General features: G+C 44.8%; 1 protein-coding gene across 2 annotated transcripts in view; it reads left to right on the top strand.

The window, feature by feature from the left end:
* Nucleotides 1–13,987, top strand: part of LOC118373716 (synaptosomal-associated protein 25-B-like) — a 103,121-nt gene that overhangs the window by 69,254 nt on the left and 19,880 nt on the right. For both annotated transcript variants that reach the window (XM_052485800.1, XM_052485801.1), the window contains exon 4: nt 13,498–13,546. In XM_052485800.1, coding sequence (XP_052341760.1) covers nt 13,498–13,546 — 49 coding nt within the window. The remainder of the gene's footprint in view (nt 1–13,497; nt 13,547–13,987) is intronic.

The raw sequence follows: 13,987 nt of genomic DNA, 5'->3' as shown, positions 1-13,987 counted from the left end.
TACAAAAGGGAGGGAGATCGATGTAAACCAATTTGTAAGTCGCTCTGGATAAGAGCGTCTGCTAAATGACTTAAATGTAAATGTAAATGTAAATCGTCCGGTGGCCATTTTATTAATTGTTCAGCCGTCTTATGACTTGGGGGTAGAAGCTCTTGAGGAGCCTTTTGCTCCTAGACTTAAGTGCTCTCTTTGACTGATGGGGTGATGTTACGTTTTATAGAGGTTGTGAATGTGGTTAGTGTTGGGTTATCCATCTGTCTGATGTAATGTTGTCAGCTCTGCCTTTGGCCGCCTATAGTCGAGCTTTACTCAGCCCCAATAAAATGAGTAACCCACTGAGCCGCCCTGTTATGAAGCATTATAACACTCTAGTCGAGCTTTACTCAGCCCCAATAAAATGAGTAACCCACTGAGCCGCCCTGTTATGAAGCATTATAACACTCTAGTCTAGCTTTACTCAGCCCCAATAAACTGAGTAACCCACTGAGCCGCCCTGTTATGAAGCATTATAACACTCTAGTCTAGCTTTACTCAGCCCCAATAAACTGAGTAACCCACTGAGCCGCCCTGTTATGAAGCATTATAACACTCTAGTCTAGCTTTACTCAGCCCCAATAAACTGAGTTACCCACTGAGCCGCCCTGTTATGAAGCATTATAACACTCTAGTCGAGCTTTACTCAGCCCCAATAAACTGAGTAACCCACTGAGCTGCCCTGTTATGAAGCATTATAACACTCTAGTCTAGCTTTGCTCAGCCCCAAATAAACTGAGTTACCCACTGAGCTGCCCTGTTATGAAGCATTATAACACTCTAGTCTAGCTTTGCTCAGCCCCAAATAAACTGAGTTACCCACTGAGCTGCCCTGTTATGAAGCATTATAACACTCTAGTCTAGCTTTACTCAGCCCCAATAAACTGAGTTACCCACTGAGCTGCCCTGTTATGAAGCATTATAACACTCTAGTCTAGCTTTACTCAGCCCCAAATAAACTGAGTTACCCACTGAGCTGCCCTGTTATGAAGCATTATAACACTCTAGTCTAGCTTTACTCAGCCCCAAATAAACTGAGTAACCCACTGAGCTGCCCTGTTATGAAGCATTATAACACTCTAGTCTAGCTTTACTCAGCCCCAAATAAACTGAGTAACCCACTGAGCTGCCCTGTTATGAAGCATTATAACACTCTAGTCTAGCTTTACTCAGCCCCAAATAAACTGAGTTACCCACTGAGCCGCCCTGTTATGAAGCATTATAACACTCTAGTCTAGCTTTACTCAGCCCCAAATAAACTGAGTAACCCACTGAGCCGCCCTGTTATGAAGCATTATAACACTCTAGTCGAGCTTTACTCAGCCCCAAATAAACTGAGTTACCCACTGAGCCGCCCTGTTATGAAGCATTATAACACTCTAGTCGAGCTTTACTCAGCCCCAAATAAACTGAGTAACCCACTGAGCTGCCCTGTTATGAAGCATTATAACACTCTAGTCTAGCTTTACTCAGCCCCAAATAAACTGAGTTACCCACTGAGCGCCCTGTTATGAAGCATTATAACACTCTAGTCTAGCTTTACTCAGCCCCAAATAAACTGAGTAACCCACTGAGCTGCCCTGTTATGAAGCATTATAACACTCTAGTCGAGCTTTACTCAGCCCCAATAAACTGAGTTACCCACTGAGCTGCCCTGTTATGAAGCATTATAACACTCTAGTCTAGCTTTACTCAGCACCAATTAAACTGAGTTACCCACTGAGCTGCCCTGTTATGAAGCATTATAACACTCTAGTCTAGCTTTACTCAGCCCCAAATAAACTGAGTTACCCACTGAGCTGCCCTGTTATGAAGCATTATAACACTCTAGTCTAGCTTTACTCAGCCCCAATAAACTGAGTTACCCACTGAGCTGCCCTGTTATGAAGCATTATAACACTCTAGTCTAGCTTTACTCAGCCCCAAATAAACTGAGTTACCCACTGAGCCGCCCTGTTTTGAATAACTCTAATAATGTTGTCTGAGATGACATAGATTTTCCTGAGGTTTATCTCATTTGTCAAAGAGCTTTATCTGTAGCTACAGTAAATACATCACTTGACCCGCGATGATGCCGGTGGGACCACCTATTTAACAGTGAAGTGAAGCATCATACATTTCAGTTGAATATTTCAATCCGAAGGTTTGAACATGTCACGCCTGCTCCCACTGCCCCTCTCTGGCGCTCCAGGGCGCCAGGCGGCCCGTCATTACGCACACCTGTCACCATCGTTACGCACATCGGCGCTTCATGGGACTCACCTGGACTCTATTACCTTATTGATTGCCTCCCCTACATCTGTCACTTCCTCAGTTTCATCCCCGTGTCTGCATTAATGTGGTTTTGTTTCCCCTCGTCCAGACGCTGTCCTTGTTTCGTTTCATGTCCGTGTCTAATTAAATGTTCACTCCCCGTACTTGCTTCCTGTCTCCCAGTGTCTGTCCTCACAGAACAAACCAGTGATGGAGGGGTTAAATCTATCGGTCTCTCCCCCATATATGCTTTAAGCAGTTCAAGATGAGGAGAGAGAGACAGTAATATAACGTCTGTTATAGCAGGACTCTGTGGAAGTGGTGGAGGGAGACAGACAGTAATATAACGTCTGTTATAGCAGGACTCTGTGGAAGTGGTGGAGGGAGACAGACAGTAATATAACGTCTGTTATAGCAGGACTCTGTGGAAGTGGTGGAGGGAGACAGACAGTAATATAACGTCTGTTATAGCAGGACTCTGTGGAAGTGGTGGAGGGAGACAGACAGTAATATGAAGTCTGTTATAGCAGGACTCTGTGGAAGTGGTGGAGGGAGACAGAAAGTAATGTGAAGTCTGTTATATCAGGACTCTGTGGAAGTGGTGGAGAGAGACAGACAGTAATGTAAAGTCTGTTATAGCAGGACTCTGTGGAAGTGGTGGAGGGAGACAGACAGTAATGTAAAGTCTGTTATAGCAGGACTCTGTGGAAGTGGTGGAGGGAGACAGACAGTAATGTAAAGTCTGTTATAGCAGGACTCTGTGGAAGTGGTGGAGGGAGACAGACAGTAATGTAAAGTCTGTTATAGCAGGACTCTGTGGAAGTGGTGGAGAGAGACAGACAGTAATGTAAAGTCTGTTATAGCAGGACTCTGTGGAAGTGGTGGAGGGAGACAGACAGTAATGTAAAGTCTGTTATAGCAGGACTCTGTGGAAGTGGTGGAGGAGACAGACAGTAATGTAAAGTCTGTTATAGCAGGACTCTGTGGAAGTGGTGGAGGGAGACAGACAGTAATGTAAAGTCTGTTATAGCAGGACTCTGTGGAAGTGGTGGATGGAGACAGACAGTAATATAATGTATGTTATAGCAGGACTCTGTGGAAGTGGTGGAGGGAGACAGACAGTAATGTAAAGTCTGTTATAGCAGGACTCTGTGGAAGTGGTGGAGGGAGACAGACAGTAATGTAAAGTCTGTTATAGCAGGACTCTGTGGAAGTGGTGGAGGGAGACAGACAGTAATATAACGTCTGTTATAGCAGGACTCTGTGGAAGTGGTGGAGGAGACAGACAGTAATATGAAGTCTGTTATAGCAGGACTCTGTGGAAGTGGTGGAGGGAGACAGACAGTAATATAAAGTCTGTTATAGCAGGACTCTGTGGAAGTGGTGGAGGAGACAGACAGTAATGTGAAGTATGTTATATCAGGACTCTGTGGAAGTGGTGGAGGGAGACAGACAGTAATGTAAAGTATGTTATATCAGGACTCTGTGGAAGTGGTGGAGGGAGACAGACAGTAATGTAAAGTCTGTTATAGCAGGACTCTGTGGAAGTGGTGGAGGGAGACAGACAGTAATGTAAAGTCTGTTATAGCAGGACTCTGTGGAAGTGGTGGAGGGAGACAGACAGTAATGTGAAGTCTGTTATATCAGGACTGTGGAAGTGGTGGAGGGAGACAGACAGTAATGTAAAGTATGTTATATCAGGACTCTGTGGAAGTGGTGGAGGGAGACAGACAGTAATGTAAAGTCTGTTATATCAGGACTCTGTGGAAGTGGTGGAGCGAGACAGACAGTAATGTAAAGTCTGTTATATCAGCACTCTGTGGAAGTGGTGGAGGAGACAGACAGTAATGTAAAGTCTGTTATATCAGGACTCTGTGGAAGTGGTGGAGGGAGACAGACAGTAATGTAAAGTCTGTTATAGCAGGACTCTGTGGAAGTGGTGGAGAGAGACAGACAGTAATGTAAAGTCTGTTATAGCAGGACTCTGTGGAAGTGGTGGAGAGAGACAGACAGTAATGTAAAGTCTGTTATAGCAGGACTCTGTGGAAGTGGTGGAGGGAGACAGACAGTAATGTAAAGTCTGTTATAGCAGGACTCTGTGGAAGTGGTGGAGGGAGACAGACAGTATTATAAAGTCTGTTATATCAGGACTCTGTGGAAGTGGTGGAGAGAGAGACATTATTAGAACGTATGTTATATCAGGACTCTGTGGAAATGGTGGAGGGAGAGAGACTATTGTAAAGTCTGTTATATCAGGACTCTGTGGAAGTGGTGGAGGGAGAGAGCAAGAGGAAAATAATCAATGCTGCTGGTTGGTGGCTATCTCCAGATGGACAGACGGACGGACGGACGGACAGACAGACACCTTGACCAAGATAGTCCAGATTGTAGAATTTAGAAAAACGTGGCCAATATTTGAGTGTGCAAACAAGGTGACATTGACAAAAGCTGAAAACTTTGCACCCGGTGCAAACCATACACAACACATCTATGGTGAAAACACTTCTGAAATCTGGCCTGGCCTTACTGAATGGTTGGTGGGACAGTATAGCAATGCCTGTCTAACACACAGTAATACTGTCTCCATGTAATTGGGTCATTGTGTGAAATTGAACCGTAAATAATACATGTTGAAAAGAAACATCTGGTGCCATCAAGTCTATTTCCGTGCCTCATAGGCCTACTTCCTCCTCATTTCCCATATCTATGAGTGTGGCTGCTAGCTGGATTGGAATTACGTGTACTAACTCATACACGCCATGAATATCATACGTCATGCAACTGACTCTGGCTGACAAATGGCTGAGCAGCGAGGGGATACAGGGGAGGGGGGCTGGGCGAGGTCGTTGTCATAGCGTACAGGAGACGGCGATAAAATCGATGACAATTGCTCCCGAGTCACTAAGATTCTCTCTCTCTCTCTCTCTCTCTCTCTCTCTCTCTCTCTCTCTCTCTCCTCTCTCTCTCTCTCTCTCTCTCTCTCTCTCAATGAGTCCATCCTCCTATAGCTCCGCCCTCTGCTATATTCCTGATGGTTCATTAGTGTAGGATTCCAATGAGTCCATCCTCCTATAGCTCCGCCCTCTGCTATATACCTGATGGTTCATTAGTGTAGGATTCCAATGAGTCCATCCTCCTATAGCTCCGCCCTCTGCTATATTCCTGATGGTTCATTAGTGTAGGATTCCAATGAGTCCATCCTCCTATAGCTCCGCCCTCTGCTATATACCTGATGGTTCATTAGTGTAGGATTCCAATGAGTCCATCCTCCTATAGCTCCGCCCTCTGCTATATACCTGATGGTTCATTAGTGTAGGATTCCAATGAGTCCATCCTCCTATAGCTCCGCCCTCTGCTATATACCCGATGGTTCATTAGTGTAGGATTCCAATGAGTCCATCCTCCTATAGCTCCGCCCTCTGCTATATACCCGATGGTTCATTACTGTAGGCAATAGTAAGTCACTGTGCAGATGATGTGATCCATAAAACATCTCATCTTCCACACAACAGGGCATGAATAGATTCCTGTGATTTAGAAATAAGTGCTATTTTCCATGTATCTAGTAGGAGGGTCAAACTAGCCTTGTCCATAGAGGACAGGGCATATGAGCCTCAGCCTCATATTTCATAAACAGCTGACCTTGCAAGTTATATGACAGCGGTGCGGCCCATCAACAGCTGTGTGATGTCATTACGGTGGTCTTCATTCAACTTTTGACCTCTTATCTAATTATGGCCCTGGAGTGCCTGGGCTGCGTACAACATGGCTCTCTCTCTCCTCCCAGGGCTCTCTCTCTCCCCCCAGAGCTCCCTCTCCTCCCAGGGCTCTCTCTCCTCCCAGGGCTCTCTCTGTCTCCCCCCAGGGCTCTCTCTCCTCCCAGGGCTCTCTCTGTCTCCCCCCAGGGCTCTCTCTCCTCCCAGGGCTCTCTCTCTTCCTCCCAGGGCTCTCTCTCCTCCCAGGGCTCTCTCTCTCCTCCCAGGGCTCTCTCTGTCTCCCCACAGGGCTCTCTCTCTCCCCCAGGGCTCTCTCTCTCCCCCTCAGGGCTCTCTCTGTCTCCCCCCAGGGCTCTCTCTCCCCACAGGGCTCTCTCTCTCCCCCCAGGGCTCTCTCTGTCTCCCCCCAGGGCTCTCGCTGTCTCCCCCCAGGGCTCTCTCTCTCCTCCCAAGGCTCTCTCTGTCTCCCCCCAGGGCTCTCTCTGTCTCCCCCAGGGCTCTCGCTGTCTCCCCCCAGGGCTCTCTCTCTCCTCCCAGGGCTCTCTCTGTCTCCCCCAAGGGCTCTCTATCTCCCCCCAGGGCTCTCTCTGTCTCCCCCCAGGGCTCTCTGTCTCCCCCCAGGGCTCTCTCTCTCCCCCCTCAGGGCTGTCTCTCACCCCCCAGGGCTCTCTCTCTCCCCCCTCAGGGCTGTCTCTCACCCCCCCCCCACCCCCCAGGGCTCTCTCTCTCTCCCCCCTCAGGGCCGTCTCTCACCGCAGGTGATTCAGCCCGTTCTCAACCTGAAGCCTGGGAGTCATAACAAGCAGAGTAAGGTGTTTGAAAAAGGTCTCAACCTTCTAAAAGACATGAACGTGACCTGTGACACTATTCCCAATAATCACCCATGGCTGGTGCCTCTATCTTAATGACTCTGTTAAAGAAGTCCTTTCTTTGCCATTCATTCCAAAAGCACTTTAAGGTCAACCTGTGCAGACCATAATGCAAACCCGCAGAATATATATCCAACGGTCTCGTCGTCCCACATGTCCGCTGCTTCTTACTGTTTCATAGTTCGGCTGTTAATGTGGAAATATTACCAGTCAGTTTGGATTGATGTTGTCGGTCATCTCACTGGGCCTGTTTCTCTACATTTACAGAATGTCAGTCTATCTCTTATCCAGAGCCACGTACAGTCAGTACATTCATCTTCAGACAGCTAGGTGGGACAACCACATTATCGCAGGCATATTAAGTACATTTTTCCTCAATAAAGTAATTTATCAGCCAAGTCAGCGCTAGTAAGAAAATACTAGGGTGCGAGGGTTTAGTTCAAGAAAGGCAAGACACACTTCTTCTGTGTCGTCTCTCTGGTTCTCAGTTCATCTTTCCTTGATTCCTCACACCCTCTTCCCTCGCCTCCTTTTCTAAACACATTGGAGAAGAAGGTCCAAGGGCAGAAACCTTAATGGCAAACATCCCATCAATTGGTTGAAATGGAGCTGAGGAGATAATATGACAGGGATCACAGAAAGGTGGTTGATATGGAGCTGAGGAGGTAATATGACAGGAATCACAGAAAGGTGGTTGATATGGAGCTGAGGAGATAATATGACAGGAATCACAGAAAGGTGATTGATATGGAGCTGAGGAGATAATATGACAGGAGTCACAGAAAGGTGGTTGATATGGAGCTGAGGAGATAATATGACAGGAGTCACAGAAAGGTGATTGATATGGAGCTGAGGAGATAATATGACAGGAATCACAGAAAGGTGATTGATATGGAGCTGAGGAGATAATATGACAGGAATCACAGAAAGGTGGTTGATATGGAGCTGAGGAGATAATATGACAGGAGTCACAGAAAGGTGGTTGATATGGAGCTGAGGAGATAATATGACAGGAGTCACAGAAAGGTGGTTGATATGGAGCTGAGGAGATAATATGACAGGAGTCACAGAAAGGTGGTTGATATGGAGCTGAGGAGATAATATGACAGGAATCACAGAAAGGTGATTGATATGGAGCTGAGGAGATAATATGACAGGAATCACAGAAAGGTGGTTGATATGGAGCTGAGGAGATAATATGACAGGAGTCACAGAAAGGTGGTTGATATGGAGCTGAGGAGATAATATGACAGGAGTCACAGAAAGGTGGTTGATATGGAGCTGAGGAGATAATATGACAGGAATCACAGAAAGGTGATTGAAATGGAGCTGAGGAGATAATATGACAGGAATCACAGAAAGGTGATTGAAATGGAGCTGAGGAGATAATATGACAGGAATCACAGAAAGGTGATTGAAATGGAGCTGAGGAGATAATATGACAGGAATCACAGAAAGGTGGTTGATATGGAGCTGAGGAGATAATATGACAGGAATCACAGAAAGGTGGTTGATATGGAGCTGAGGAGATAATATGACAGGAATCACAGAAAGGTGATTGAAATGGAGCTGAGGAGATAATATGACAGGAATCACAGAAAGGTGATTGATATGGAGCTGAGGAGATAATATGACAGGAATCACAGAAAGGTGGTTGATATGGAGCTGAGGAGATAATATGACAGGAATCACAGAAAGGTGATTGAAATGGAGCTGAGGAGATAATATGACAGGAATCACAGAAAGGTGATTGAAATGGAGCTGAGGAGATAATATGACAGGAATCACAGAAAGGTGGTTGATATGGAGCTGAGGAGATAATATGACAGGAATCACAGAAAGGTGATTGAAATGGAGCTGAGGAGATAATATGACAGGAATCACAGAAAGGTGATTGAAATGGAGCTGAGGAGATAATATGACAGGAATCACAGAAAGGTGATTGAAATGGAGCTGAGGAGATAATATGACAGGAATCACAGAAAGGTGATTGAAATGGAGCTGAGGAGATAATATGACAGGAATCACAGAAAGGTGGTTGATATGGAGCTGAGGAGATAATATGACAGGAATCACAGAAAGGTGGTTGATATGGAGCTGAGGAGATAATATGACAGGAATCACAGAAAGGTGGTTGAAATGGAGCTGAGGAGATAATATGACAGGAATCACAGAAAGGTGGTTGATATGGAGCTGAGGAGATAATATGACAGGAATCACAGAAAGGTGATTGAAATGGAGCTGAGGAGATAATATGACAGGAATCACAGAAAGGTGATTGATATGGAGCTGAGGAGATAATATGACAGGAATCACAGAAAGGTGATTGATATGGAGCTGAGGAGATAATATGACAGGAATCACAGAAAGGTGATTGAAATGGAGCTGAGGAGATAATATGACAGGAATCACAGAAAGGTGATTGATATGGAGCTGAGGAGATAATATGACAGGAATCACAGAAAGGTGATTGAAATGGAGTCCAACAGCCCTGAGAAGGTCAAGCGTCGATCTGATCCCAAGGCGCTGGCCCGTACATTAATAACCCTTTGACCTTTGTTCCTCTCCCTGTTAAGAAACTCCTATAAACCCACCAATGGAATTGAATGGAGGTTTTGTGAGGTTGTTGTCGGCTTGTTAATGGTGTCAGCATATGTTGATATATTATATTATTATTATTAGCATATGTCCAGTATTCTGTGTGTGATGGGGCCGGAGAATTCAGTGTATGCCTGAGGGGTTGTGGTGTGTGTGCGTGTGTGCGTGTCTCTTTCCATTCCTTGGTATGCGTGCGAGCAACAATGATTTACATCACATGAGAGGGGCTCCCGAGTGGCGCAGCGGTCTAAGTTACTGCATCTCAGTTCGAATCCAGGCTGTATCACAACCGGCCGTGATTGGGAGTCCCATAAGGCGGCGCACAATTGGCCCAGCATCGTCTGGGTTTGGCCAGTGTAGTATGTCATTGTAAATAAGAATTTGTTCTTAAGTGACTTGCCTAGTTAAAAAAAGGTTAAAAAAAAAAAAAAAGTCAGGCTGTTGGAACCTCTCTGAGGAAGTGCAGTTCTGTCCTTGACCAATCAGGGAAAGGGGGTTCAACCCCCTCCTCCCCCCTCCCAAGCAAAATCGGACTACATTCAGGCTATTGTTTATATGTGTATTTGACATTATGTTGAGGTAATAATGGGAGTATAATGCTTGTGTGGATGTCAACCCCAACACTTGTTCGGGTCATCATTACCAATCAACTGTATTCCAGTTAAAAATGACATTAACAACCACCACCGATTTCTGTATGCTAGCTATGCTAATCGACAATATACAGACAGGAGTTGGCATTTAGAAGTCACTTCTTCTAAACCTGACAAGGGAAAACATGTTGTTTCCAAATCAGACTTAAGTATCCACATTTTGTGTCTGGTACAATTAATAAATTGTGACGGATTTGACAAATATCCACTTTGTTAGACCCATTAAATAAAGGTTAAATAAACATAATTACAGAAAAAGAAAAGATTTGTTGAATGTGTGCCAATCTGGTCAATGGAGCGTCTGACCCCTGACCCCTGACCCCTTTTACTGGGTCTATTAGAACCATATTCAACATTCTAAACAGTGTCCCAACTCTCTAGGTACATGGCTCTGACTCGATCTATAACCCACGTCCACTCTGTCATTGCTCGTCCATATATTTATATGTATATATTCTTAATCTGTTCCTTTAGATTTGTGTGTATTAGGTAGTTGTTGTGGAATTGTTAGATTACATGTTAAATTTTGCTACACTGTCGGAACTAGAAGCACAAGCATTTCACTACACTCGCAATAACGAATGCTAACCGTGTGTATGTCACCAGTAAAATTTGATTTGATGTCCCATATATATAATCTCATGTGTGGATCAATACCTGTTGAGAAACTGATCGCATTAACTCAGTGTCCCTCCATTTAATAATAATGATGATAATATATATATTATATTTCTCTTCTGCTCACACTGAACTGTTTTATCTCACCTCTTCTTCTCTTCCTCTCTTCCTTCCCCTCTCTTCTTCCTGTTTTATCTCACATCTTCTTCTCTTCCTCTCTTCCTTCCCCTCTCTTCTTCCTGTTTTATCTCACATCTTCTTCTCTTCCTTCCCCTCTCTTCTTCCTGTTTTATCTCACATCTTCTTCTCTTCCTCTCTTCCTTCCCCTCTCTTCTTCCTGTTTTATCTCACATCTTCTTCTCTTCCTTCCCCTCTCTTCTTCCTGTTTTATCTCACATCTTCTTCTCTTCCTTCCCCTCTCTTCTTCCCCTCTCTTCTTCCTGTTTTATCTCACATCTTCTTCTCTTCCTTCCCCTCTCTTCTTCCCCTCTCTTCTTCCTGTTTTATCTCACATCTTCTTCTCTTCCTTCCCCTCTCTTCTTCCCCTCTCTTCTTCCTGTTTTATCTCACCTCTTCTTCTCTTCCTCTCTTCCTTCCCCTCTCTTCTTCCTGTTTTATCTCACATCTTCTTCTCTTCCTTCCCCTCTCTTCTTCCCCTCTCTTCTTCCTGTTTTATCTCACCTCTTCTTCTCTTCCTCTCTTCCTTCCCCTCTCTTCTTCCTGTTTTATCTCACATCTTCTTCTCTTCCTTCCCCTCTCTTCTTCCCCTCTCTTCTTCCTGTTTTATCTCACCTCTTCTTCTCTTCCTCTCTTCCTTCCCCTCTCTTCTTCCTGTTTTATCTCACATCTTCTTCTCTTCCTTCCCCTCTCTTCTTCCTGTTTTATCTCACCTCTTCTTCTCTTCCTCTCTTCCTTCCCCTCTCTTCTTCTTGTTTTATCTCATCTCTTCTTCTCTTCCTTCCCCTCTCTTCTTCCTGTTTTATCTCACCTCTTCTTCTCTTCCTCTCTTCCTTCCCCTCTCTTCTTCTTGTTTTATCTCATCTCTTCTTCTCTTCCTTCCCCTCTCTTCTTCCTGTTTTATCTCACCTCTTCTTCTCTTCCTTCCCCTCTCTTCTTCCCCTCTCTTCTTCCTGTTTTATCTCACCTCTTCTTCTCTTCCTCTCTTCCTTCCCCTCTCTTCTTCCTGTTTTATCTCACCTCTTCTTCTCTTCCTTCCCCTCTCTTCTTCCCCTCTCTTCTTCCTGTTTTATCTCACCTCTTCTTCTCTTCCTCTCTTCTTCTCTTCCTCTCTTCCTTCCCCTCTCTTCTTCCTGTTTTATCTCATCTCTTCCTCTCTTCCTTCCCCTCTCTTCTTCCTGTTTTATCTCATCTCTTCTTCTCTTCCTTCCCCTCTCTTCTTCCTGTTTTATCTCACCTCTTCTTCTCTTCCTCTCTTCTTCTCTTCCTCTCTTCCTTCCCCTCTCTTCTTCCTGTTTTATCTCATCTCTTCCTCTCTTCCTTCCCCTCTCTTCTTCCTGTTTTATCTCACCTCTTCTTCTCTTCCTCTCTTCCTTCCCCTCTCTTCTTCCTGTTTTATCTCACCTCTTCTTCTCTTCCTTCCCCTCTCTTCTTCCCTCTCTTCTTCCTGTTTTATCTCACATCTTCTTCTCTTCCTCTCTTCCTTCCCCTCTCTTCTTCCTGTTTTATCTCACCTCTTCTTCTCTTCCTTCCCCTCTCTTCTTCCCCTCTCTTCTTCCTGTTTTATCTCACCTCTTCTTCTCTTCCTTCCCCTCTCTTCTTCCCCTCTCTTCTTCCTGTTTTATCTCATCTCTTCCTCTCTTCCTTCCCCTCTCTTCTTCCTGTTTTATCTCATCTCTTCCTCTCTTCCTTCCCCTCTCTTCTTCCCTCTCTTCTTCCTGTTTTATCTCATCTCTTCTTCTCTTCCTTCCCCTCTCTTCTTCCTGTTTTATCTCACATCTTCTTCTCTTCCTCTCTTCCTTCCCCTCTCTTCTTCCTGTTTTATCTCACATCTTCTTCTCTTCCTCTCTTCCTTCCCCTCTCTTCTTCCTGTTTTATCTCACCTCTTCTTCTCTTCCTTCCCCTCTCTTCTTCCCCTCTCTTCTTCCTGTTTTATCTCACCTCTTCTTCTCTTCCTCTCTTCCTTCCCCTCTCTTCTTCCTGTTTTATCTCACCTCTTCTTCTCTTCCTTCCCCTCTCTTCTTCCCCTCTCTTCTTCCTGTTTTATCTCACCTCTTCTTCTCTTCCTTCCCCTCTCTTCTTCCCCTCTCTTCTTCCTGTTTTATCTCACCTCTTCTTCTCTTCCTCTCTTCCTTCCCCTCTCTTCTTCCTGTTTTATCTCACCTCTTCTTCTCTTCCTTCCCCTCTCTTCTTCCCCTCTCTTCTTCCTGTTTTATCTCACCTCTTCTTCTCTTCCTCTCTTCCTTCCCCTCTCTTCTTCCTGTTTTATCTCACCTCTTCTTCTCTTCCTTCCCCTCTCTTCTTCCCCTCTCTTCTTCCTGTTTTATCTCACCTCTTCTTCTCTTCCTCTCTTCCTTCCCCTCTCTTCTTCCTGTTTTATCTCATCTCTTCCTCTCTTCCTTCCCCTCTCTTCTTCCTGTTTTATCTCATCTCTTCTTCTCTTCCTTCCCCTCTCTTCTTCCTGTTTTATCTCACCTCTTCTTCTCTTCCTCTCTTCCTTCCCCTCTCTTCTTCCCCTCTCTTCTTCCCCTCTCTTCTTCCCCTCTCTTCTTCCCTGTCTTTCTGACCCGGGGTCTGTAGAGTAAAGATGCTGGTATCAGGACTCTGGTTATGCTGGATGAGCAGGGAGGTAAGTTCCTATAGAGACACAATATTACACTCAAAAATTCTGTTCACTTTCCCAAATATCCCAGGTTTCCCAGAAATCCTGGTTGGAGGATTACGGAATTCCTGCTTAATATTCTCTCCTTATTCCGGGAATCTTCTAAATCGGGATTTTAGGAAAAACAGTTCGGAAAGTATTCAGAACCCCTTAACTTTATCCACATTGTGTTATGTTACAGCCTTATTCTAAAATGGATTTTAAAAACAACTCATTCTCATCAATCTACACACAATAAACCTTAATGACAAAGCCAAAACAAGTAAAAAAACAAACAAACAGATACCTTATTTACATAAGTATTCAGACTCTTTGCTATGAGACTCAAAATTGCGCTAAGGTGCATCCTGTTTCCATTGATCATCCTTGAGATGTTTCTACAACTTGGTTGGAGTCCACCTGTGGTAA

This window comes from Oncorhynchus keta, chromosome 29 (genome assembly GCF_023373465.1).
Source record: "Oncorhynchus keta strain PuntledgeMale-10-30-2019 chromosome 29, Oket_V2, whole genome shotgun sequence".
NCBI classification, from domain to species: Eukaryota; Metazoa; Chordata; class Actinopteri; order Salmoniformes; family Salmonidae; genus Oncorhynchus; species Oncorhynchus keta.
Note: the sequence above shows the minus strand (reverse complement) of the source record. Positions and strands in the feature narration are given on the sequence as shown.